The following is a 27,234-nucleotide window of genomic DNA, read 5'->3' as shown; positions in this document are numbered from 1 at the left end:
TTTAGTGTATGCTATTGCCTCTAGTTCCCCCATTTTGTTATTTAGGCTCCTTGCATTAGTAAGCATACATTTAATATCATGAGTAGCTTGTACTTTTTGTGAATCATCAACATTACATACCTTCTCTGTTCTGAGCCTGCCCCTCCCCCGTCTCCACCCCTCTTATAATGAGCTAAAGCCCATCTCCTTTCTGCCCTATCTCCATTTTGTAGATTGCTATGACCCTCCCCCCCCTACTACTTGTTTAAAATCTCCTCCAACCTTCTAACTATCCTATCCCCCAGCACTGCAGACCCTCTCCGTTTAGGTGCAACCCATCACTACTATAAAGGTTGTACCCAAGCGCAAAAGCCCAAAACCCTCCTTCCTGCACCAAGGCTTCAGCCACGCATTGACCTCTCTAATCTCCTGCTGCCTTTCCACTGTTGCGCATGGCACAGGTAATATCTCAGAGAATACCACCTTGAAGGTCTGTTTCTTAAGTTTGCTACCTAATTCCCTGAAATCATTCTTTAGGACCTTCCATCTTCCTCTTACTTTGTCATTGGTACCAACATGGACCATGACTGCTGGGTCATCCATAGCCCCTCCCAATAATCCATCCACTCTGTCAGCAACATGCCGGACCCGAGCACCCGGGAGACAGCAAACTGTCCGGTTGAGCCGATCAGAGTGGCAGAGTCCGCTACCACCACAACCTGTCTTGCCCTCCTTACATTTTGATCCCCATCCGTACTAGAGGGGCTGTTACCTCGGCTGTTAGAAGTAACAGCTTCCTTTTAAAACAGCTACTCCTGAGCTGATGCTCCCAACATCTTCACTCAAACAGGCAAATCTGCTAGGTTGCGCTAATCAGGACTAGCTAGCCCTTTCCTCTTCCCTCCCCCCTGCTTCCTCGCCCCACTGTCACCCAGCTACGTGCCTGTTCCCCATCTGTCTTATCTCCTCCCTCTCCACTACCTGTCCCCACTAAACTCTGCTCAGTGAGCAGCAGACTCCTCTCCAGATTGTCGATCTCCTTCAATGTTGCGATTTGCTTCTCGAGATCTCCAATCTGAGCTTCTAGAAAAGCCACTAGCACACAACCGTCACAGAGGTATGGACCCTGGACGGGTACATCCAGGCATCCATACATGCAACAAGATGTGCATTGAGTCAAACCACCAATCTTGCTAACACTCATTTCCCCAGATACAGAACAATAAAACAATTACCTTGTTAGCTTGAACTCCTGGTTTTCTAACCCCTACTTTTCGAGTCTACTTAATAGAGTCTGCTTTCAAGCAATGTGAGCAAGCTCCTTTATGGGAATACAATCCCACACAGGTGCAATAATGAACACTCCCCCAATCAATCAAGCAGCAGCAGCACAAAAGAGAGGGGGGGAAACAGGACACAGAATTTTTTTTAAACTCTGCTAATAAAACAGATTAACCCCTTAAGGACCAAACGTCTGGAATAAAAGGGAATCATGACATGTCACACATGTCATGTGTCATTAAGGGGTTAAACAAAAATAAAATACCAACCACTCTCCACAGTATATAAACCACTCCAAGTAACTCCTGGTTTTCTAACTCCTACTTGAAAGAGTCTACTTTCAAGCAATGTTATATACTTAGAAACAACTGGGTGACTTGGTTTCAATTGATGCCAAGGTATACGAAACGCAGGAAAATAATAAAAGGACAAGGTGAGAAGAGAAAGGGAGAGAGAAATAAGGGGAAACCAACTAATTCACAACAGTTTAGTACAATGTGCTGTACTCCAAAGTTATCGATGCAAATTCTGACATCCAGCTGCGTTAACATGGTGTGATAGGTTTGTTCCCAATTATTTTTTACATTGGTAGAAGTTTTCTTTTGTGTTCCTTCCATGGTGACCATATCTTGTCAGCATGTGCCTCTGTCTAACGTATTGTGTCCACATAAGCTCCATGCTGTGGTATAAGTCCATCCTGTCTCTCAATTTTTGTATAGATGGTGAGCGGATGCTCTTCCAATCTAGGGTTATAAGATGACGGACAGCCAGGGAGACAAATTTACGTAATGCCCTTTGGCCGAATGAACCTCTGCCCGTGGGCATAAAGAGAAGAGAGTTACTGGGAGTAAGGGGTACAGGCGGGATTTCCATTGCCTCGATAAGCTTTTCCGCCTCTAGCCACAGTGGTCTAATCTTTACGCATGACCACCATATGTGTAGAATGGTGCCCTCCTCTACTCCGCATCTCCAGCATAGTGACGGCACTGAAGGGTAAATTTTATGTAATCGCGTAGGGGTTAAATACCACTGATAGACTAGTTTACGGTATGCTTCCACAAGGTGGTAGCACTGGATCACTCCCTTGAGGGCGTTCAGAGATTCTAGCCAGTCATCCTCTGTGAAGGTTATACCGCAGTCTGTCTCCCATTTCTATTTATAGGAAAACCTCTTTGAGGGCAGTGTGCTTTCTAGCAGTTTATAACAAGCAGAGAGCGATTTGGGCTTTATTAGGTACTTCCAACATCTATCCATGTATAGTTTTAACTGGGGTGTAACGTCCTGCGGGGATGGTGGTGATGCAGCCGGATGGGACTGTAGGAGGCCCTTTATCTGTATATAAAGATACAGCTGGGCGGTAGTGAGAACAAAGATGTTAGATTTGGAAACGTTTTGAAAGAATTGTCGTTTAGCAATTGTGAGATTCGAGAGATCCCCACCGCATGCCATTTGTGGAGTTGTAACCACGGTGAGAGTGCATTAACCCTTTAAGTCCGCCGGGCGTATATTTACGTCCTTTTAAAAGCGGCTCTAAACGCCGCAGGACGTAAATATACGCCCGCCGTTTTTTTTTTTAACTTACCCGGTCGCCGGTGGTCCCACGCCGGCGATCGCGGTTGGGGGGACTCCCAGGGAGCCCCCCCGCGGCAGATCTTCCTCCTCCGGTCCCTCCCGGTCATGTGAGAGTGAGGTCCTTGCAAGGACCTCACAATCACATGGCCGGTATAGCTGGCTCAGGCATTGCCAGCAGGGGGACCAACTGTAATGACAGTTGGTCCCCCTGCTGGCTGAAATCAAATAAAATAAATGTTAAATAAGTGTAAAAAAAAAAAAAATTATACTTAGATCATATATATATATATATTATATATATATGATCTAAGTATATATATATATATACACATATACACACACACACACATACACCGTCTAGGTGTATTTTAATATTAATATATATAATTATATATATATATATTAATATCAAATTACACGTAGACTGATACTGATTAAATATATATATAATTATTGTTATATATATATATATATTTATAAATAATATAAAAAAAATATGTAAATACGTAAAAAAATTAAATAAAAAAAATAATTAAAAATAAAATATTAAATATATAGATGTGTTTTATTTCGTTCTAACTGTATTGTGATATTAATATATATATATATTTATATCAAAATACACGTAGAACGAAATAATATATATATCTATATACGTATATATCACTATATATATACCTATATATAAATAAAAATATTAAAAAAATATAAATATATACGTATATATACACATATGTATATATATACATATATTAATTCTACACATATATTTATGTAATAATTTTACATAATTAGGTATCCTAATTAATTACAATTAGCGGGACCTGCCTGACAACCCATACCGAAAGTATAAGGAATTAAATTTGCTAGCACTATATTTAACCCTATAACTTTCTAAGACACCATAAAACCTGTACATGGGGGGTACTGTTTTACTCGGGAGACTTCGCTGAACACAAATATTAGTGTTTCAAAACAGTAAAATGTATTACAACGATGATATCGCCAGTAAAATTGAAGTTTTTTGCATTTTTAACGCACAAACAGCACTTACACGGACGATATTACTGCTGCAATACTTTTTACTGTTTTGAAACACAAATATTTGTGTTCAGCGAAGTCTCCCGAGTACAACAGTACCCCTCATGTACAGGTTTTATGGTGTTTTCAAAAATTACAGCGTCAAATATAAGGCTTGTGTTTCATTTTTTTCACATTAAAATTCGCCAGATTGCTTACGTTGCCTTTATGACCCTATGGTAGCCCAAGAATGAAAATTACCCCTATGATGGCATACTATTTGCAATAGTAGACAACCCAAGGTATTGCAAATGGGGTATGTCCAGTCTTTTTTAGTAGCCACTTAGTCAAACACTGGCCAAAATTGGCGTTTTTTGCATTTTTCACACACAAACAAATACTAACGCTAACTTTGGCCAGTGTTTGTGACCAAATGGCTACTAAAAAAGACTGGACATACCCCATTTGCAATACCTTGGGTCGTCTACTATTGCAAATGGTATGCCATTATGGGTGTAAATGTATTTCCTGGGCTACTATACAGTCTCAAAGGCAACGTAACCAATCTGGCGAATTTCAATTTCAAATGTAACACGCTATATTTGACCCTGTAACTTCCCAAAACACCATAAAACCTGTACATAGGGGGTACTGTTTTACACGTGAGACTTTGCTGAATACAAATATGTGTATTTTATTGCAGTAAAAGCAAACAGTATTATGACATTGACAGTTAAAATGTCATGTAGAACTAAAAAAAAATCTTATTTTCTCCCATGTTTTTCATATTAAATTATGTTTCATAGCTAAATATTTGATATTAAATGAAAGCCCTGTTTCCCCTGAATAAAATGATATATAATAAGGGGGGGTGCATTTAATATGAAAGAGGTGAATTACGGTTTGACAGACATATAGCGCAAATGCCAGGTTTTGTTTACATTTTGTTTCGTTCACAACTTGTACATTTGGCTGCGGTGTTAAGGGGTTAAGGGACATTAGGGGTGCTTCCGGTATTAGGGGTGCTTCCGGTAGATATAGTTTTTTTAAGACTGTATCCATGTATCGTTTCGTCCCAAACTGGATTACAATCTCATGTGTTTCTTTACACACAAAATTGCCCACTCAATGTAACGAGAGTTAACCCCTTCAGGACTGGACTGTTTTGGCCATTTTGTACATTATGGACCAGAGCTGTTTTAACACTTTTATGGTGTTTCTGTTTAGCTGTAATTTTCCTCTCTCTAATTTACGGTCCCCAAACAAGTTATATATTGGGTTTTTTTTCTGGACAAGAAGGGCTTTCTTTACATACCATTATTTGTATCATATCATATAATTTACTTAAAAAAAAAAAAAAAAAAATATGGGGAAAAATCCAAACTTTTTTTTTTTACTTTTACTTATCTACAAAAGCTAATAAAAAACCTGCTAAATAGATTCAAAATTAAATATAAACTGTGAGTATGTTTTGTAGCAGCTTGCAATAGGAAGGAGGAATGGAGACGGTGAGCATTCTGAAAATGTATAGGATGCACGGTAATATCATTTTGGTTGTGTTAATCCCCCCTGCCCACGACATGTAAGGATGATGTCGTCTGGAAATAGTGAAAGCTTGTGGTCCGTGTTGCCTGTGGTGATGCCTTTTACTTTGGAGCTTTTATGTATGGTTCTAGTGAGGGGCTCTAGAGAAAGGACGAATAGAGAAAGGACAAATAAAGTTGGCACCCCTGGCAGGCTCCATTAGATATAGGAAACGGGCGAGACTGAGAGCCCACAGTAAGTACCCGTACAGTTGGGTGGTTGTACAGCGCCATAATACCCCTTATGACACTAAAGGGGAATCCATGGCCGCACACAAACCCAAATTGGTTGTTCGTTACTAGTTTAGGTAGCAGTGTGGACAGTCTGTTGGCAATCAGTCTTGCGTATAATTTGGTGTCGCTGTTCAGGAGAGTTATGGGTCGGAAGTTGGCACACTGAGTGAGGGGTTTGTCAGGTTTCGGGAGAGTGGAAATATGCGCTTGTAACATTTCCGTAGGTAATTGCCCATTCGAAAAACTGTCATTGAATAGTGTGAAAATGTGAGTGGAAAGGATGTCTGAGAACGATTGGTAATACAGGTTTGTTAGCCCATCAGGTCCTGGGGACTTGCCAGAAGGGAGTTTGGAGACACCCTGCATAATCTCTTCTGTAGTGAAGGGAGCAAGCAATGCAGTAATATCGTCTGGGGAAACTCTAGGTAGATCAATCTTATCAAGGAAGGAGTCTATTTGGTGTGTCATCGGATTTGGAGTGTGCGGGTCATTTTCAGATTGTAGAGTGAGCCATAAAAAGAGGCAAATTTATTTGCGATGGATTGAGGATCTATGAACTTGTTCCCGTTTTAGGGGGCCAGATATGCTATCCTGGAATTGGCCAACCGTTCTTTCAATTTGGAGGCTCCAGACTTATTGCTACGTGCAAAGTATTTAACCCCTTAAGGACACATGACATGTCTGACATGTCATGATTCCCTTTTATTCCAAAAGTGTGGTCCTTAAGGGGTTAAACTTAAATCTCTTGAGTATTTGTATTTTTTTTGTAAGTGGACAACCCTGGGTATTCAATATGGGGTATGTCCAGTCTTTTTTTAGTATCCACTTAGTCACAAACACTGGCCAAAGTTAGCATTTATTTGTGTGTAAAAAATTTAAAAAGCAATTATGAATGCTAACTTTGCCCAGTGTTTTTGACTAAGTGGCTACTTAAAAAGACTGAACATACCCCAATTTGCAGTACCTTGGGTTGTCTTCTTTTGCAAATGGTATGCCATCATGGGGGTAATTCTCATTCCAGGGCTACCATATGCTCTTAAAGGCAACATAACCAGCCTGGCAATTTTCAATGTACATTTTTTTTACCCTTATATCTGACTCTGTAACTTTCAAAACCCACTATAAAACCTGTACATGGGGGGTACCGTTATACTCAGGAGACTTTGCTGAGCAGAAATATTAGTGTTTAAAAACAGTAAAATGTATCACAATAATTATATCATCGGTCCATGAGTGCCAAGAATGAATTTCTAGCCAAAAATGGCAAGTATGCTTTCTGAACATGACCAATAAAATTTATTAAACAATATATATACAGAGGTATGTACAAATTTCATGTAAATATTAAAATAGATCATTTACAATTTTAGAATTTTCATTCAAAGGCGTCTTACTTTTAAAAATAGACTCATATGAGTCCAATGTCTAACAAGTTTTTTTCTGTTTTTTATATTTAAACAAAAAAAAATTAAAAACACAAAAGTCTGCGCAAGATAAAGGTTATCAGCAGCAGACTGCCTAGAATTTTGTTTTCTGAAAGTGTTAAATAGTAATGCATTTGTTGTAGTAGAAGAGTTGAACTGAGTGAAGCATGCAATACCTTGTATCCATAAACCTTTACAGTTCATGAACATGCCATACTGAAACATTGACAAGTACAACACATTACAAGAAAAAAAACAAAAAAACAAGAAGACGACAACTTTTGGTCCAATAAACATAGGACATAACAGTTTACACATAAAATATCTAGCTTTGTACAGTTTTGATCATTAATTACAATTCTATGTACAAATGCACATCATATATATTTATATATAAAATAAGTTATTTAAAATAAGACAATTTTACATCTGCTCAAATTACACCCATAATCTTCTAAAAATGCAATCAGTTCAGAGCATTTTGTTTGTAAATGTGTATAGTTTTGTGGGTTTTCCACTTTACCTTAAATTGAAACAATTACCCATGCAAATGTTCCAAGGGTAATTTTCTGCATTGCACCTTTTATCTAGATCCCTATGGCACAGAATGGAGTAAGCCATTAAATCTCCTTAAAATAATTGTAATTCACTGGCGTGCAAAACACTGCAGGCAGCAAACATAATAAGGGATATTGTCTATTATCATGAAATCAATATTTTTATTTTTAAGGAACTATGTTCCTTATGCAGCTTCCTGCGCTGCCAATAGTTTACGGACATCTAATATTAAGTCTTTTACCACCATCTGACCTATAATCCAAAGGCATTTGACAGTAAAGCCAAGTTCTAGAAAAAGAAAAAAAATGTATAGTTTCAGTTTCTGCACTAAGAATTAAATTCTGCACATGTTCATTGTGTTTTAAAAGACCTGAATGCTGTGTGCGCTTGAGTTTTAGTCTTTTTTTTTTTTTTTAATTTCCCTCTCCCATTTACTAAAACAGTGCATATTTTTGTCACATAGGCAAGCCCTGCCAGGAACCCTAAGTTGTCCAAATTCTGCAGCTTAGCTTATTGAAGAACAGTCTTTGGAAACAGCTGCAGAATATGATAGTGTCATATAGGAGTCAATTCAAAGTCATCGTTGACCTCCACCAGTGGGACATAGAACTCTTGGATTTCATAGATGCTAACAGATTTATACGTGGCAGGATCTAGTTCCTGGAGTTTGAGTTGCCATTCTAGTCTCTGAACTGCATTAAGTGCTGCGGCTTCATGTTGTTGCCTCATTAACAGACATGTCTGTAAACAGAGAAGATCAAAAGAAAAACAATTTTTTAGGAGATCAAATCAACTCAACACCTTAACATTCTAAGACTATAGGAGCTCAAATTCTATTGAAAATAAATATATGACTCCCTCATAGACTGTCCTCTATAAAACACTTTTCAATTTTACTTTTGGTTCAGAGCCCATTGGGAGATTCACTACATTTAAAGAAAAAATAAAATAAACATGTATTTGTGATTAATTCATCTCACGTAATCCAGCAATATTAGTTGGCTCAACTTTGAGTGATTACCTCTATGTATTAGTATTTAAAAAAAAAATAAAAAATTATTTTATGGCGTTTAACCACTGTGGCCATCTTTATGTCACAATGTTAGACAAGATTCTAATTATAGAGATGTTTATAGAATATAGAAATGTTTACGGAATCCTCATTATCCCAGCTTAGTATATGGTCTATGCTACTTGGATCAAAACTGATGTCTACAGCACATTACAAAGCACATGTACATATAGAATATGTTTTGCCCTTTTCCTGAGACTTATAAGCATCTCTAATAATAAAAATGGACAATCCGAGAACTTAAGTTTTATCTGTTCATTTCTAAAAACAGATGAATAAATTAGGATTTCCCCCTAAATTTCTACTAGCCTTAGCGCTCTAACCAATGGGAAAAGTCAAAAAATAGCACCCTCTAACACACACACATATATATATATATATATATATATATATATATATATATAAAATAAAGAAGTCTCAAACCTGAAATGTTTTGAATACATACTATGCTTACCCAGATTCCCCTTTATTAAAAAAAAAAAAAAAAAAAAAAAAAGGACTGAGAGTTATAGATGAATTTGTAGTGGGAATAGTTTATCGTTACATTAAGACTTAAGTTCTAAGTCAAAGGAACAAGAATGTGCAAAAATGTTTATATACCGTATAAGTCGACCCGAATATAAGTCGAGACCTCTAATTTTACCCCCAAAAACTGGGAAAACTTATTGACTCGAGTATAAGACTAGGGTGGGAAATGCAGCAGCTACTGGTAAATTTCTAAATAAAACTAGATCCCGAAAAAATTACATTAATTGAATATTTATTTTGTGTATATAATGAATGCAGTGTGTGTATGAATGCAGTGTGTGTGTGTGTGTATAATGCAGTGTGTGTAGTGTGTGTGTGTGTGTGTGTATGTATGTGATGCAGTGTGTGTATATGATACAGAGTGTGTAACCTTGTTGGGGGGTGGGCATTTCTATACATTTTTTTAATTATTATTATTTTATTATTACTTTTTTTAAATATTAAATATTTTTATTTTAAGATTATAAATTTTTTTATTTTATTATATTATTATTTAAATTTGTATTTAATTTTTTTTGTCCCCCCTCCCTGCTTGATACATGGCCAGGGAGGGGGGCTATATTATTCCCTGGTGGTCCAGTGGCATTGGCTGTGTAGGAGGGGGGCTGGCAGCGAGCTGTAACTTGCCTTTCCTGCAGCTTCTGTCAGCTCCCTTCTCCTGCATTCCGGTCAGCTCCCAGTGTAAGTCTCGCGGTCTGAGTGCCATGCGGAGCGTTGCCACGGGTGACGCTGCGGCTCTAGCGAGACTTACAGTGGGGGAGCTGACCGGAATGGAGGAGAAGGGAGCTGACAGGAGATGAAGGAAAGGTAAGTAACAGCTTGCTCCCAGCCCCCAACAGGACCGCCGGGCTTGTAATGAGCCTGGCGGTCCTGGTCTATATTATGGCAATGTAAGTTGCCATAATACAGACATTGACTCGAGTATAAGACGAGTGGGGGTTTTTCAGCACAAAAAAGGTGCTGAAAAACTCGTCTTATACTCTAGTATATACAGTAAGTACATGGAACTTGTAATGTGCTCTAGAGGATCAGTTTTTGTCCAAGGAAAACCCTGAACTGAGATTTTAAGGTTTCCGTAAACGTCTGTATAACCAAAATTTTTCATGCTTCATCAAGCAGTTTTGGTGTATAGATCATGCCCCTGCAATCTCACGGCTTAATTCTGCTCCCTCTTTTTAAAAAAAAAATTAAAAAAAAGTTTTTTTACACTCTCTCAGCAGCAATACAGGATTATAGTAAGGGGAGTGAAAATGCAGTACTAATAATTAAAAGGACATAAACAACACGTGTTTGTTTAAACAGACATCTCGAAGATAGTAAGAAAAAAAATTATATATATATATATATATATATATATATATATATATATATATATCTCATCTCAGTTTTTTTGTTGTGGTTTCTTTATTGCAACAAAAACTGGTGGGATGCTGTTCCAATGAACGAGCCTCCACGGATTTGCCTGTGTCTTCACAAATGCAAGCACTTGTGGGAAAAAAACATAGCTTTCCATTTGGAGATAACTTACTTTTAGTTTATCAAATTTATCATCCACGTCATGCAACCAAGACATGAACTGTCTTGCATTAAATCGGTCTCTTACAGAAGCTTTTCCATCTTCAGTCTACAAAATAAATAAATAGAAAACATTAACAAAACGGGGGAAAGGTCACACCAAACACCTAACACGTTTTAGACCTAGTCCAAAACAGTTTGCAAAAACAACAGCACTACTTTAAGAAGAGAATTTTTAATTCTGAATTGATCGTTTTAGGCTGTATTTTGGAATAATGGCAGGCAAACTTGGATTGTCATTTTACTAGTTCAATTTCAATGGTGACAATATGTAAAGCACCATGTATAGCCATGTTATCTTATAAAACAAAAATGTTAATACCCATGTTGATGCTGATTGGATGCAGAAAAAAAAATATGTCTGCCAGTTACAGCGTAAATAAAATATTTTTGACAGATTATATAGGGATACATGCTAGCTTATTCAAAGCACACGCTCTGTTTATGCATTTCATTTATGTATATAAATTGCCTTTATTTAACCCCTTAAGGACACATGACATGTGTGACATGTCATGATTCCCTTTTATTCCAGAAGTTTGGTCCTTAAGGGGTTAATCCAGATCACATGGATATCTAGTTTGGATGATTATCACTATAAATAATATTCGTTCATCATTGCATACTTCACTTGATGACTTCTTTATAACCTAATGTTTATCACTGCATATTACATAGTGTTTCTCTACGTTTCTCTCTCTCTGCACCAATAGTTCAGAAAAGTAAAATGCATGGTTAGAATTTTACAAAACTATTAGGAATGTATTAAAAACAAGTAAAAAAAACAAACAAAAAACAAAACAAACTAAAAACCATGAATAAATTCTGAATATATTAAAGATACACTCCCACAACTATAACCCTACACTTATTTAGACAAACAACTTGCATTGAAAACATCCCCGCTACCCGACCACAGGGGTAGCCAGTGAGGCAGAATCACCATGGCCCTGAATGGACACAGACAACCTATGAGAATTTGTAGTGCAAACAAAACAGCGAAAATTTGAAGGAGACAAAAATCAACCCATACCAAAAAGGGTCTGTCTTAACACAAAATGTCTGCCAGTATAAATATACTGACAGGGCACCGGATTTAAAAAGCTATTTAACAAACAACATTACTAAGGAATGCAATAACACACAAAAGACTATGCAATTATACTGTTTTTTATAAATGTAAAAAGAGTTCATGTCTAATCAAACACAGAGAAAAATATGTAATTAAAGATCTAATTACATATAATACCAAGAATGAGATCTACCTACTGGAGTGCCCTTGTGGCCTCCAGTACGTGAGCATGACTATTAGACATGACTATTAGATGTTTGAAACTTAGATTGGCAGAACACTGCAGGAACATCAGTAAAGGTTACAAAAATTACAGTGCGTCAAAATATTTTTAGATTCATGATAATAATCCCAAATTTTTAAAGGTAATAGGCATACAAGTGTGCAAATTACCATGAAGGGGTGGCAATATAAAACATATTTTAGGTAAAAATGAAATGAACTGGATACACCACCTGAGAACTTTAGACCCATATGGACTAAATGCAGAATTTGATCTGCATAACTTGTTATACATTTTATTATTAATTTTTAGTATGTATCCTACTTTTTATCTCATTTAAGCCTTTTATAAGCCCCCCTCCTTTATCACATTTTGCCACATTCCTCTGTGTTCCTTTTTTACTATTATGTGCATGTTGTTCCTATCTTTTCTTCATTGTATTCATGTGTTTTTATATTAACCATTTGTTTTTATATTATTTTTCTGTTTTTATTTATATTTCATTGTACATGAAATCTATATGTATATATAATTCCATACTTACCTCTTCATCATTAGTCCACTCATTTATCATGTTTATCATTTCTATACTTAACTATACATATATTATGTACATTGTGGTATTAAATCCCTTTCCTTACATTATATATATATGTTTAACTAGTACTGACAAATGTACTAGGCCTTTAATAGAATGTCCCATAGACGGCTATAAATGTGTTTAGTCCGGTGTTCTATAAAATTTCCCTACCCATGAAAATCCCCTACCCTCGTCACTTCCGGTGAGGGAAATCAGCTGGATCCTGTGCTGTACATGCTATCACTCCTGCTACTCCTCCACAGCAAGGTCCTGGAAGGTAAGTAAAGCTAGTTTTACACTTTCATTATAGTTAGTGCATTCACTAAGCTTGGGCACACGGAACATTTAGGGTTAAGTGAGGGTTCAAATAAGGGTTACGCAAGTTATTTTAAAGGAACACTATAGTCACCTAAACTACTTTAGCTAAATAAAGCAGTTTTAGTGTATAGATCATTCCCCTGCAATTTCACTGCTCAATTCACTGTCATTTAGGAGTTAAATCCCTTTGTTTCTGTTTATGCAGCCCTAGCCACACCGCCCCTGGCTATGATTGGCAGAGCCTGCATGAAAAAAAAACAGGTTTCACTTTCAAACAGATGTAATTTACCTTAAATAATTGTATCTCAATCTCTAAATTGAACTTTAATCACATACAGGAGGCTCTTGCAGGGTCTAGCAAGCTATTAACATAGCAGGGGATAAGAAAATCTTAATTAAACAGAACTTGCAATAAAGAAAGCCTAAATAGGGCTCTCTTTACAGGAAGTGTTTATGGAAGGCTGTGCAAGTCACATGCAGGGAGGTCTGACTAGGGTTCATAAACAAAGGGATTTAACTCCTAAATGGCAGAGGATTGAGCAGTGAGGCAGCAGGGGCATGTTCTATACACCAAAACTGCTTCATTAAGCTAAAGTTGTTCAAGTGACTATAGTGTTCCTTTAACTTCTCTCACACTCCATTCTAACCCTAACCCTTGGGGTAAGGGTTAAATAAAGTGTGAAACCCTGACATCTCCCTATATAAACTCCTAGGTGCCAGGTCCCCTATTATCTACACTTGAGAAAGCCCCAGAGTTGGCGAAATGCGTTGTTTTAACTTTTGTTTTTAAAGCATTAAAGTATATTTTGGCATTCACTACTAGTTTTGTTTGTCCATTTATTACACTTTTTATGCTTTTAGTTGCTTTTATTATTTTGTAACTACTTCTGTTCCTGGCACTAAAAACATACTGAATAAGGAACCTTTGGATACTACTCCTTGGAGAATCTACTTAAAGGGACATTATAGTCACCAGAACAACTGCAACTTATTTAATTTGTTCTAGTGAGTAGAATCATTAACTTCAGGCTTTTTGCTGTAAACACGGTCTCTTCAGAGAAAATGCAGTGTTTACATTACAGCCTAGTGATAACTTCACTGACCACTCCTTAGATATCTGTTAGAGATCCTTCCTGGGTCATGGCTGCCTAAAATGCATCCAGACATTCAGTATCTCCTCCCTCTGCATGCAGACACTGAACTTTCCTCGTAGAGATTCATTGATTCAATTCATCTCTATGAGGAGATGCTGATTGGCCAGGGCTGTGTTTGAATCATGCTGGCTCTGCCCCTGATCTGCCTCTTTGTCAGTCTCAGCCAATCCTATGAGGAAACATTGTGATTGGATCAGGATACCACTTCTACTGATGTCAGGCAGTGGGCAGGTCTAGAGGAAACAGAGCCAGGGCTAGCAGTTCCATACTTGGATACAAGTAAAATTGTACACTTTTTAGGGAGGCATGGGGGGACCAGGGTGGCTAGATGGTGGTTTTAACCCTAAAGGGTCAGGAATACATGTTTGTGTTCCTGACCCTATAGTGGCTCCTTTAACATCATATCCCTGGCAGGGATAATACCACCCAAGCAGTACCATGTGAGCAGGATCTACTGCTCCACCACATGTTGAGTAGAATATTCTTACTTTTTCAACCATCAATATATTGATTACAGTGAGCACTATTGTTTGCCATTTTTATCTTTTATATATCAAACTACACATTGAGGGACTAGCCCCCAGAACTACATATACATCAGTGGGGATTGTGCCGCTCATGCTGCTAAACTCAGAGCTGGTCTTATAGCTCTCTCAAATGTGAGTGATATACCAGAAACATTATTGTTGTATGTCCTGCACCTAGTTCCATACGCTCTGCACCATCACTGGATATTTTCATATATCGTACTTAAGTTTCATATACTTCCACCATCTGAAGTCTGGACATTTACAAGTTGAGAACAAACTCCAGCAATTGTGGACTAATTGGACTTTATATTGGTGCAACCTATATTTTGTATATATTGTTTTCTATATCTTTCAGTAAAGGGTTGAGGGTGACCCTTACTATTAGTGTTTGCTGCCTGCTATCATATCAATACTCAGTTGACACAATAACGCTCATCCTATCTGTGTATTTTTGTGTTTTAAGTATACCTTGCTGTCACATTGTTAACAAGTGCTTTATTTTCATCTACAGAGTGACAACATTCTGCAGAACCACACAGTGCAACACCAACAATTGGCAAGAAATATAATCATCTAAATTTGAGTTGTCAAATTATAATAATATATTTCGACATTCAAAAATAATATAAAAAAATAGGGAGCAAGAAATGTGCTGTCCAAGTAAAAAAACAAAAAACAACAAAATACCAGCAGTATATATATATATATATATATTTTTTTTTTAATGAGGGCGAACACTGTCATGACCTTTCCCAAACTGGCACTAATGTGGGCTTAAAGTTTCCGTTATGTTCCTAAATGGAATATGAGCAGACACTAGCTGCCCTATTAATGTCCAACCCTCACGCCTCAGTAGTGAGTCAACTACAATTAAGTAGTGGGATGAAGACTGAATTGCCTTCTGTTCCAAAATTCTTTTCGCCATGTTTAAAGTAAATATCCACACACACTGTATGGAAAGCCCTCTTTTCTCTTGCTTCTTTTATCAAGAGTTGGTTAACCCTCACACTACAGTAATATGCCTTAGAAAACATTCTGCAACACTCAATTATGGTTTGCTGGAAAGTTGGACAACCTCCACTACCACCACCATACACAGGCGCAGTGGGCTTCCACCAGTGTGCCATCAAGGAAGGAAAGGCATCCTGGCCAGGAACACCATACATATGGGCAATCAGGCACTCTGGAAATTCCAACAAAATGTTGGCTGGTGGATACTTCCCTTGGGTAATGTGGAGTGCAATTGTCCCTGTTAACTACTGGAACAATACTGAACATGCCCCCTGCACTGTCTAAGGTTGTTAGCACTGGAGGAGGTACTGCTACCAACCCCCCTTTTCCCTTTAAATGCCTATCATTGTAGTGGTTTTACCCTGCCTTATATGTTTATGTTTAAAATGGGTTACTGCTTGGTGGATTTGATATTGCTATAACGTTATTGTGTTTGACTACACTGCACACAGCATGCATAGAAAAGCAAAAACAAAAAACTTTGCAAACTGATTCTTTATCTTCGATAATGCTCTATCCTACAAGCACTCCGTGATAACAGGTTTCCTTTGCAAGAGAAGAAGCTTGCAATTTCCAAAGCACAAATAGTGACACTGAAGAACACTGCAAATTAAATTGGTCTATTACTAAAAAAATAAAAAATAAAAATTAATAACAAAATCAGTAAAATATTCTAAATTAGTAAAATACAATAGGTGTAAGTGGCACCAACATGAAGGCAACTGGAATTTTTTTTTTCTTCCTATTTTCTTTTTTAATTCACAGGATGATCAAACCGTTTGTCTAACCTGCCTCTGTTGACAATTGGCTCTATGCTCACAGTCACCCATGCCCTGCTGATGCTGTGTATTAGTATAGGAGATAGCTCTGGTGGTTGTGACAACTGTGCAGAGTATGACACAGCACCAGTGGACCTCCTACCTATTCTAGTACTTTCTTGTTCTAATTCATTGATCGGTAATGCAGATGTTGCTTGATACTGGTACTAGTGAGATGACCCTTCACTTGCCCCATCTCACTTCCTTGTTGCACAGGTTAGCCTTCATTGAGTCACTCAAAGTAATCCTAAACTTTGCTTTGTTGGTTAACTCCCCACCCTTTGCTTTGTGCCTAAGAAAGATCTATTTCTAAAGCAGAAACAGTTGAATTTGGATATGGTGGAGAAGATGCAGGAGGCGAGTGCACTCTAGCTGCAAAATAAAAGACTGGACTTCTACCTGTCCTCTTCATTCTCGCCTCTTCTTATTCCTCTGGCTCATTATAATCATAGTTGTGTAGCACCGCCACCACATCCAACAGCAGACATTTGGGAAACTACTTTGCTATGTTTCACTAAATCTTTAGTAAACAGTGGCGATGATGAGGATGCTTCCTGGGTGTTGAATCGGATGCAACGGACATGTTGCAATCCCTTTATCCTGGGGCTGAATACTACTAACAGTGGTGGTGCACACTACTAAAAGCAAGCACTGCATACAGCTCTTTAATACACCACAGCTGAGCATATCATGATCAGCCGTGGTGTTTCTGGACAGACTGACAGGGTATAACAGCATGGCCACATACCGAATGTCAGCTGCCCAGCATTAATAACAGTGTAATTGGCGTGTTGAAGTTTCAACATTACAGGTAAATACATGTAATGCTAAAAAAACGGCTAGTAGATGGTGGCAACATATGGCTCTCTACTATATTGACTAGGAAACCCATCTGTTAATTTCCTTTGGGATAGGGTTTGCCAGGGAATATGAGGGATATGGTTAAGGAGAAAGGTTAGGGCAGGTATATGGTTAGATTTATTATAAGCATGGGGTGGAGGGGGTTGGCACTAAGTTAGCAGTAACCATAAATGAATTTAGATCCTAGACCAGGCACAGACAGTCACTACATGAAAGTAGACTCCAAAGACTACATATGTAACAATTAGGTGTAACCTTAAAACCAATTGGACACAAAGTAACCAACAATTGTCTGTAGCATAAAGTGAGATATGTTAGAAGGTATACGATTAGATGTTAGACATATGAGGCAAGAGATAATAATTGAGTACCCGTATAGAGAGTCTATTCCAGTAGTAGTTAGCCAATAGACAATGATACGTAAAAAAGAGCTTCCTAGGCTGTGAGTTCGATATATATGTATAAGGATATGTCAAAAGATGTAAACATACACAGAGCCCATATAACCTTAATGGGTAAAGTACATGAAGGGGATAGATACAAGGATGAATAGAAGGGTACCAAGTATAATTCTTGAAACTATCTAAACCACCCCCCTGCTGCTTCAAGGCAGCCCCCCTATGTAAAAAAAGTACTCAAAATCCAAGCTGAAGGGTTAAAGTGAGCACGAGGAGTGTGATAAAGCGTACCGAAAGGTAGAGGGTAAGTAATTCAATGCCCAATAATCCGCTGATGCTGGTTACACCACCCCCCTGCTGCTTCGAGGAGCCCCCCTAAGCTATAGATATTACAAATCCAGGTCTATTGCAGTCCAAATAAAACCAAAGTATCTGCATCAGCAGCCCGACGTGCGTTTCGGCAAGAAAACTGCCTTTCTCAAGAGCTGCTCTTCCTAAGATTTTCTTCCTAATTTTAGGAGTTAACCAACCTCATTAGTCTATATTATTTGTATATAAGGGTTATGCCCTATTTACCTCTGTAACCCCTTCCAAACTCTTAGGCTAAGGTTTTCCTAGCCTTTTGTAGTTTTTTCTTCTCATGTATATTTTTTTTACCTGTGACTCTTGAGGAACATTGTACACCTCTGCATCAAGCAGTACAGTGCAGGCACTGAAAGGAAGGGATTGATTAGCTAGGGTTCTCGCTGCTCTATAATGGACCCTCAGAACTTCCTGTTCATTAGACACAATAAGCTTCTCCTAAAAGAGTAAAAAGAAATTCAACTTGAAATACAGAGTAATAAAAATCATGTCAAAAGCTATGCCAAAAAATACATTAAAAATATACTACATAGAGCTGGCTTCTTGTTTTTAATTCTGCAATGTTAATCTTAAAATGGTTCTTACAGGTCACCAACATTTTTTTAGCATCAGATAGGCATTTGAGCATGTACATGTCCATTACACATTCAGACCCACATCCAGTATCTACTTTAAATTAATAATCTGTAATTTATATGAAATAGCCAGTATGACATACTACCACCATACATATTTAAACAAAATGTGTTATCCTAGAGCGAATCTACATATTGATCTTTGTTTTGTTCCAATTATTCTGGCTATAAATTAAAAAATAAATACAATTAAAAACATGTTACTTTCCAAGACTCCATTGTACTGCACCATTATACTCCTGCTACTTATGGCTTATAAAGTGTCATAGAAAGCATGCACATGCATACTTTCCCAGTGGATTAGTTTTGCTGCCGATGGAGTGGTTTTATATTAATACTTTCATGCTATTACTTCAGGATTAACATGTAAACATTACCCTTTCAATGCTGTGCTGTAAACGGAGCTTCATCCGCACAACCTCTTGCTGTCTAAAAAGCTCTTTTAGTGGCTCAGAGAGGGAAGGGGGTGGGGTAATCTGAAAAAGATGAGGATACATTATGTTTGTTGATTCAAAACTATATTTAGCATTTATACATTTATATAGTATATAAACAGAGCAGGGCCTAATATGTGCACTTAACAGATGACATAATTGTAGCAGGGCCATGGATGTGGATCTGCTTACTGTTTCACATACAGAGAAATCGAAGATGATGGTTATGAATGTCCAAGCATACTAGAAAAATTAAAATTTTGAAAAAGTTTACCAAAAAATGCTATATGTTTATTAGGCAACTGAACAGGTATCCAGGAAGTCAACTTTCTCAAAAACAAGAAACGAATTGTAATAATCCATATAATCATCATGGTTTCCCACGTATAATATGGAAAATTTACTTTCACATTTGAAGTACATGTACTCAAGTACAACATTATGTAAAATACTTTTCAATGTTCTGGAAAGTATCTTCAAATAAACAAAACATTTTTTTACAATAAAAAAAAGCATTTCAGAGGTGGACATGACCTTAAACAAATATACACTGAGCCAATATAGGCATTTCTTTTGTGACCTGTGCATTAACATGACTGTACAAAGCACAAATACACTGAAACTTCAGGAAAGATTACACCATCAGAAGAGGAAAAGGTTCTTCACTATAAAGAAATAATTTTTCTCAAAAAGTGTAGATTTCATAGAAAAACAAATCCCCCAAAAGAGACTATAGGGAACCCCGAACATAGATTTGAGGAATTCCCTGCTCTGCTGCGCTTGTCTATGTTTGGGGAAGTTTCCCCTACTATAGACCTCACTTACTGATCAATTCGTTTTACGACCGGGTCATAAGAATGGAACCCGGTCTGTAAGTGAGGAGTAGATGTAAAGCAAAAGCTTGTATTCTGCAAAAGATTTCAAAACAATTTGGACTAAATTTACCATCATTGCATCAGTTCTCATTCTCACCCAATGAATTCTTCCCAAACACTGTATCACGTTAGAAATATCATAGAATAGGGCTGGGATGGACTCAATATGAAAACAATTATACAACAGCAGAAAGATAAGTCCTGCGCTCACTCCCATCACTGGGCGGCTGCAAATGACTACAGTACACATCAGCCCCAATATATAGTAAAAACCAAAGAAAAACAAGTTACCTGCGCTCTCTCCTTAATCCCTATGTATTTTTAAACAAATGGAGGTTTTCTAGTTACCTCCAATGGCCATGAGAGGATGAGCCCATCTGCCAACGTCAAGGCAGACCCCCCTAGGTGGGTCCTAACTCTAACCATTCACCTTGCTTCCTTGAGCCTCTGGCAAAAAATCTCTACTGTAGTCATTTGCAGCCGCCCAGTGATGGGAGTGAGCGCAGGACTTATCTTTCTGCATTTGTATCCATTTTTTGTATCACTCAGCCTTGTTACAATGCAGCCGCCCATCCCATGTGTTCCCTATTAAGGGTTAATAATGTATAGGGGTGTATATAAAAATACCCATTTCTGTCTCAGTAGAGATTTTTTGCCAGAGGCTCAAGGAAGCAAGGTGAATGGTTAGAGTTAGGACCCACCTAGGTAGGTCTGCTTTGACGTTGGCAGGTGGGCTCATCCTCTCATGGTCATTGGAGGTAACTAGAAAACCTCCATTTGTTTAATTATACAACAGGACACCCTAAACTGCAAAATAACTTTAGTTTACTGAAGTGTTTTTGGGCACAGATTATGTCCATGCAGCTTTAATGCCCAATTCTCTACTATTAAGGAGTTAAAGGGAAACTAACGTCACCCGGCCTCTTCATCTCAGTGAAGTAGATTGGGTGCAGTGGCACTATACTTTAAACCCTGCCGTGTAAAACATTGCAGTTATTTTTGTTTATAAATCCATCTCTGCTGGCTGTCAGACTGACCGCCACTAGAGGAACTTCTGCTGCACAGACCAGAATATGGGCTTCCATGCGACGTGGAAGCCCATAGGAAAGCATTGAATACAATGGTTATGCCAAGTATAACAATCTGACACCACTATAACGTAATAGTTTTACTCACAGTTGGAATGCAGAGCTTGCTGAAAGGATTCCCATCTAAAAGGTAGGTCCCATTGAAGGTCACATATTCATCATAGTACTGTGGGGCTTGAGGGATAACACTGCAAAGCATTTTACGTCTTTCTTCTACCTTCCGCCTTATGTGCAGATACTCAAAGTAAGGATTTGCCCTTTCTGACTGATATGGCTGTATGTCATCCAATTTCAAAGAATCTACAACAGCTGCAAGTGACTGCTGAGTCTTTTCCTTCGCTTGCTGTATTGATGAATTGAGAAGCCCTGGCTGAGGCACACGTGCCATCTTTCTTTTACGGGGAGGATGTACTTGAACATCATCTTCCTCAGTTAGCCTTATCCTCCCTCTGAGAGATATTGTTTCCACAGTTTCTTTTTCTGAAGTCTGCGGAAAAGTATTTTGAATTTGTTTACTCTGATTGGCCAACATATTTGCTCGGTTTCTTGTAATTCTTTGAGGAATTTCTTGCTGTTCTGGTTTGTCCTCAGTGGTTTCTTCTACTTCTACCTTAATAGATTGACTAAACTTTTGAATCTCTTCTTGAACTAATGGAGGAAGATGACTTTCTAAAACAGATAAAGTATAGTGTGGTTGAGTAGCTTTTCGTGGGGAGGATTCCTTTGAATATGTAGAACAGGATGTTGGGGTTACTTGCTGATTTACGCTTTCTTTATTTATGTCTGTCTGTTGATTTGCTTTTGCAAGATCAATGTCACATTTGCTATTTACACAGGGTGCAGATATATTTTCTGGAATAGGTTGGTCTTCTCTTAAGTTAGTCTGACAGGCATTCATATTATATTTAGGCATTTCCTTCTCCTTTATTTGAGGACTACTTATGGGAAATTCCTTTAGGTCTGCGTTCCCCTCAATAATGGTCTCTCCTGTACTCTGTATTTTTTCCACAGTGCACTCAGGAAGTACAATTTTTATCCTTTCAACAGTCGGAGAGTTGTCAGTATGTGCTATAGAGGACACAGGAGTATTTTCCATATTACCAAGAGTAGGCTCACTCTCTTCCAGTTCATCTACTCTAACTAGTTTAGAATTGGCACTCATGGTTTGCTCTTCCTTCACAATTGGGGCAATATCTTTAAGAACAGAGGGCACTGTCTGTAAAGAGCATTGGGTTTCTGACACTGTAGAATCTTTAGAGGAACTTTCTGCCTGGGGAAGCAAAGCAGAAAATTCATTTGTTCTTAATTTTGAGTTTTCATGCCTTGAAGTTAGCAAATTTGGAGATGCTTTATTAGTATCGGGGAGAACAGGAGATTCTTGCTCAGAACAAGACGTTTTAGAAGGCTCACATTCAGAAACAGACTGCACTACTAGCTGTGTAAGGTGATCTGTCCCATTTTGAACAGGATTTTCTTCTGAAGTTGGTGTGACCTGTATCACAATATTTGGGTCCAAATAAGGTTTACTAAAAGTTAACTTTTTACTACTGGAATGGAAACTGGAAATACTACTTTGAGAATCCCTCTCTTGAGGAACCAATACTTCTGGTTTGGGGGATATACAACTATTTGGTGGAGTTTGTAAATTTGTTGGTATGTCCTGTAAACTGTTTTCCAAAACAGTCTGCGTAGGCTTCATTTGATCAACAAAAGCAGCCGGCATGCTGCACCGACGTACTTCTACAACTGGCCTACATTCGCCCATAGCCAACTTTACATCTTCTACAGAGGCTGACCTTAAGTAATTTGGAAGAAGCCTACCTCCTACTGGTGCCTTAATCCGTTCAGGTAACTCTGGAAGACTGTCTAACTCCCTATCATGAACAGCTGGTGACTTAGCACTAGGTAAAAAGGGGAACTGTGAAAAAGACATCTGAGAGTCTGAACCCTCCAAAGTAAAGTCGGAATCATATTCAATTATAGGCCTTGGCGTTGTCACGGTTGCATGACAAGAGTCCTCTGAGCTGGCAACAGATATCAAAGATATAGATCGAGAGCTTAAACCTGTTTTTTCACCATCTGATCTAGGAGATCTAACAATGTTATTTTCTAAAACAAGAAGTGTCTTTCCAGAAAGCGTCACGTTTTTTGCATCAACAGACTGAGATCGGCAACTTGTAGCATCCTTTAGTAATTTTTCTTTTGTATAAACATCGGACAGTTCTGAACTCTTTGACCTTACCAACTCCTTGTTTTTGGAAGGAGTGAGTGAATGCCTTCTCGGCTCTTTTTCCTTGACTTTACTTAAATCAACACTGTTTCGATTTCTTTGTCTCTCTTTTTCCTTTTGTTTAATTTTTTCTTTATGTTTTTTATGCCACTGCTCAATTTCTAAATCTTTAAGACTTAGCATTCGTTCAAAACTAGTTTGCATGAGATCATCATTAACTAATCTTTTTTCTTTTGGACGAGTATCTTTTGATAACTGTGATTTAGGCTTACATTTTTCAGATTCTGTGTCTTTAGGTTTAAGTTTTAATATATTTGTTTGAGTTTTATCTTTGTGTTTGTCACGCTCTTTGTATCTATCAATATCTTTTTCTTTGTCTTTACGATCTTTTTCTTTGTACTCTGCATTTTTTAACTCCTCCTTTGACTTCTCTTTAATAATTGAAAGACGTTCATGTTGTATTTTGTTGCTTTCAGATATGCTCTGTTTTCGTTCTTCTTGACCATGCTTTAAATTTGTAGCAACAAAATAATCTGATTCTTTGGACTTTTCCCTTTTCCTGTATTCTCTTTCTTTACGTTTCCCTTTATCTGATTTACTAAGTTCCATATCTTTTTCTGTTAGTTTTATCTTTTTATCTGACAAAAGTTTGTACTCTGCTGAATGCTTATCCTTCTCATTTTTGTCAGTTTTTTTGTCAATCTTTTCTTTCGTTTTTTCTTTGTCATCACCCTTTTTACAGACAGATGAATTTCGTGCCCTATCATTTTCTTTTTGTAACTTTTCTACTGGTGGAGCATGTGTTTTTAGTTTGTCAGGGCTCTCCTGATTTTCAGTTTTCTCTCTTTCTGACCTGTGCTCAGGTTTCACTCTTTTTTCTTTCTCTGTGCTTTTTTTTTCTGGCTTCTCTATGTCCCTTTCTTTGAGCGCAGATCTCTTATCATTTTTTTCTTTACAATCTTTTAATGTTTTTTCTGTATCTATTTCCCTTTCTATAGTTAGTGCCTCTTCTTTCACACATGAGATTGAAGGGAAAACATCCACATCTTTTTCTGAAATCTGATAGTCTACATCATTACATTCTCTTCCTTTAGCCTCTATTTTAGAGATCTCTTCTTGATCATATTTAGGGCTTTCCAAATGGGCATGGTTTTCCCTTGCTTTATCTTCTTTTGTTGGGGTTTTTTCTAGTTTAGATTTTTTTTCTGTGGATGTGCTTTTTGTATCTAAACTCAAAAATTCCTCATCATTTTCATCACTTTTGAAAAAGTTCTCTTTCCAGAACTCTCTATCAAACTCTACATTTCTTTGCAAGCTTTTATTGTTTTCTCTGTGTTTACCTCTTTCCCGTTCCACCATATCTTTTTCCTTTTCTTTGTGCCTAATCTTGTGCTTTTTTACTATTTTACCCTCCTTGTCTGCTTTTTTTGAGACACCTTCTGAAATCTCAAATGGTGGGCTCTTGTCCTCTTTACATTTGGTAATAAGCTTTTCCCCATAGTCCATGAATACCTCTTTCAGATGCTTACTTTTTTCTTTGAATTTGGAAAATGTAGAGCTTGAACTTTCCAGTGGATATTCAGTCTCAGGACTCTTATCATATCGGAATAACTCAGTCTGTAATGATGACTCTGCTCCTCCAGGAGGGGAGACACACATTTTAGTGTTTTCCTGCTTTAGAGGAGTTTGCTTGTCAAATGTATAAGCGTGTTTAGGTGATTTACCAGGAGTAATCTGAAATAAGTGCAATGATGCCTCATCCTTTGTACATTTCCTAAAGAGGTCCTCTTCTCTTGATTTATCCAATGAGTCTAAACTGGGGCACACTACTAAATTTACTTTTACATTTTCTTTTTTATCTTTTTCTTGTTTCAATTCCTGATTTTCTTTGTTCTTGCTTTGATTTTTTAATTTTCTTTTGACCTTGCCCTTGTCCTTCTGGTCATTTAATGCACTGTAGTCCTTTTTAACTCTGATGTCACAACTTAGACTTTCAGATATAAGGCTGACTTTATCTGGAACCAAATCATCATCCGAACTGTCTGAACTTGTGAATAACAGTCTAGAAGGTTTTGGTTTTCTGTTTTTATATACTTTTGGAAAATCAACTTTATCATGCTTTACAAAGAATGCATCATTTGTATCAGTATTTTCCTTCTTTAGATCGTTTCTAAGTGCACGCTTGTCCTCTAGCAACTTGTTTATTTCAGGGTCATCCTCATCCTCCTCATCATCTTTAAATTCATACTCATCAAGTCCAGAAGTGCAAGGAGTCCCTTTGATTGTAATATGTTTACTTTCACTGATGAGAGATTCTTTGTCTCCTTCTGAATCCAAGTTTTCATCCACACTGGAAAAATTTGTAAACTGTGGCTCTTCAGAATCTGTAAAATAATAGAAAAACTTGGTAAAATAATTTATGGCTAACACAGTTGGTTGTGTCTAGAACAATATGGCCTTTGGATATAGGATTGAAGAATGCCATAGGTGTGTCTAAACACATACACAAACATACATGTACACATATACAACATACGTTATAAGGACGCTGCTAGGGTCAATTAATAAAACAAAATATCTAGCTCACTCACTCACTAAACACAACTTCAAAGCTCAAAAAATGTAATAGGGGTTTTGTTTGTTTGTTTTTTAAAGCACCCGACTTGGGCAACAATTATATAATATGATCATAAATTGCATATGCCTGCCACAATGCCAACGTACCCCATTTTTGGCGGGTCCTATTATAGCAAGCCAATGTCTGCTTCCTGTAGTCTGCCTGCTCTTTGTCTTTTCTAATCAAATGTTTCTCGCAGTGAAGCATTTAATCCAACACTTCATTACAAAGTTACAACTGTTGTGCTGTTACATTTATGCTATCCTGTGACAAAATGAAAAAATGAAAAATAAAGATTGTCGAAAAAAAAAAAAAAAAATCCAACACTTCTCTAGGATAATCATTCTAGGACATTCAACATCTTCATGCAGTGTGAAAATGTCCCATAACAGAGTGAAGCTTATGGCAGTGGAATCCACACCTGATGGCTTTTAAAAAAACAAACCTCCAAACCCTAATACTCTCACTATCCCAACCTCACTTATAGAGCTGCAAATAGCACACCTGTCAGTCTGGGTCCACTAGCTGAGAGAGGGGACTCTCAGCTATTGATAAAATACATGGGTTTTCTTGGTACCAGCATGGATTTTACCCTGCTGGTACTTTTAGTGCATGACTGTCTATGCCATCAACAGGCATTAAAGTCCTATACTGCATAACAGCATAGACAGTCATGTGGTCTTTAACCATTTGGCTGGCTGTATCCTCTGTAAAAAAATAGCAGCAGCTGGTGTGGTTATCAATCACAGTTCTATGTAAATACATAATCAAAAGCCATTTATTACTTCCTGTATGTTCAGAAGAATGTTTGGAGAGTAACAGCTTTTTTTCCCCCAAACTAAAACTAAATTCTAAACCTTAACTGGGAAAAAAGTTACCTGCATAGCTTTCTTCATCATCCGAGATTGGCACTTCTCGTTTCAGCAGCAGCTCCAATTCTTCTGTCTCAGCCACATCCACAGGCCGTGCACCATGTTTGTTTGCCTGAAATGCGTTTCCACCATGTCGAAGAAGCAGCTTCACAATCTGAAATCATATAGGTTAGGCATTGTTGTAGATGGTTCTAATAAATGTTGCATAGTCACTGACTAATAGATGTAAGCAATGTGTCCTTTGAGCTGGTTTGATTTGACAACCTCATTTTATATTGGCAATTTTGAAGCTTAAAGGAACACTATAGTGCCAGGAAAACATACTCGTT

At 37.6% G+C, this 27,234-nt stretch overlaps 1 protein-coding gene across 2 annotated transcripts in view; it reads right to left on the bottom strand.

Annotated features, from left to right (window-relative positions):
• Positions 1-6,980: 6,980 nt before the first annotated feature.
• ANKRD12 (ankyrin repeat domain 12) overlaps positions 6,981-27,234 on the bottom strand; it is a 123,480-nt gene continuing 103,226 nt past the window's right edge. For both annotated transcript variants that reach the window (XM_063451563.1, XM_063451564.1), the window contains exons 7-12: positions 26,912-27,059; positions 21,275-25,800; positions 19,167-19,265; positions 18,449-18,592; positions 10,780-10,875; positions 6,981-8,392 (exon numbers count right to left, since the gene is read on the bottom strand). In XM_063451563.1, the coding sequence (XP_063307633.1) occupies positions 8,207-8,392; positions 10,780-10,875; positions 18,449-18,592; positions 19,167-19,265; positions 21,275-25,800; positions 26,912-27,059 (5,199 nt within the window). In that variant the 3' untranslated portion in view covers positions 6,981-8,206. The remainder of the gene's footprint in view (positions 8,393-10,779; positions 10,876-18,448; positions 18,593-19,166; positions 19,266-21,274; positions 25,801-26,911; positions 27,060-27,234) is intronic.

This window comes from Pelobates fuscus, chromosome 4 (assembly GCF_036172605.1).
Source record: "Pelobates fuscus isolate aPelFus1 chromosome 4, aPelFus1.pri, whole genome shotgun sequence".
Classification (NCBI taxonomy): domain Eukaryota; kingdom Metazoa; phylum Chordata; class Amphibia; order Anura; family Pelobatidae; genus Pelobates; species Pelobates fuscus.
Note: the sequence above shows the minus strand (reverse complement) of the source record. Positions and strands in the feature narration are given on the sequence as shown.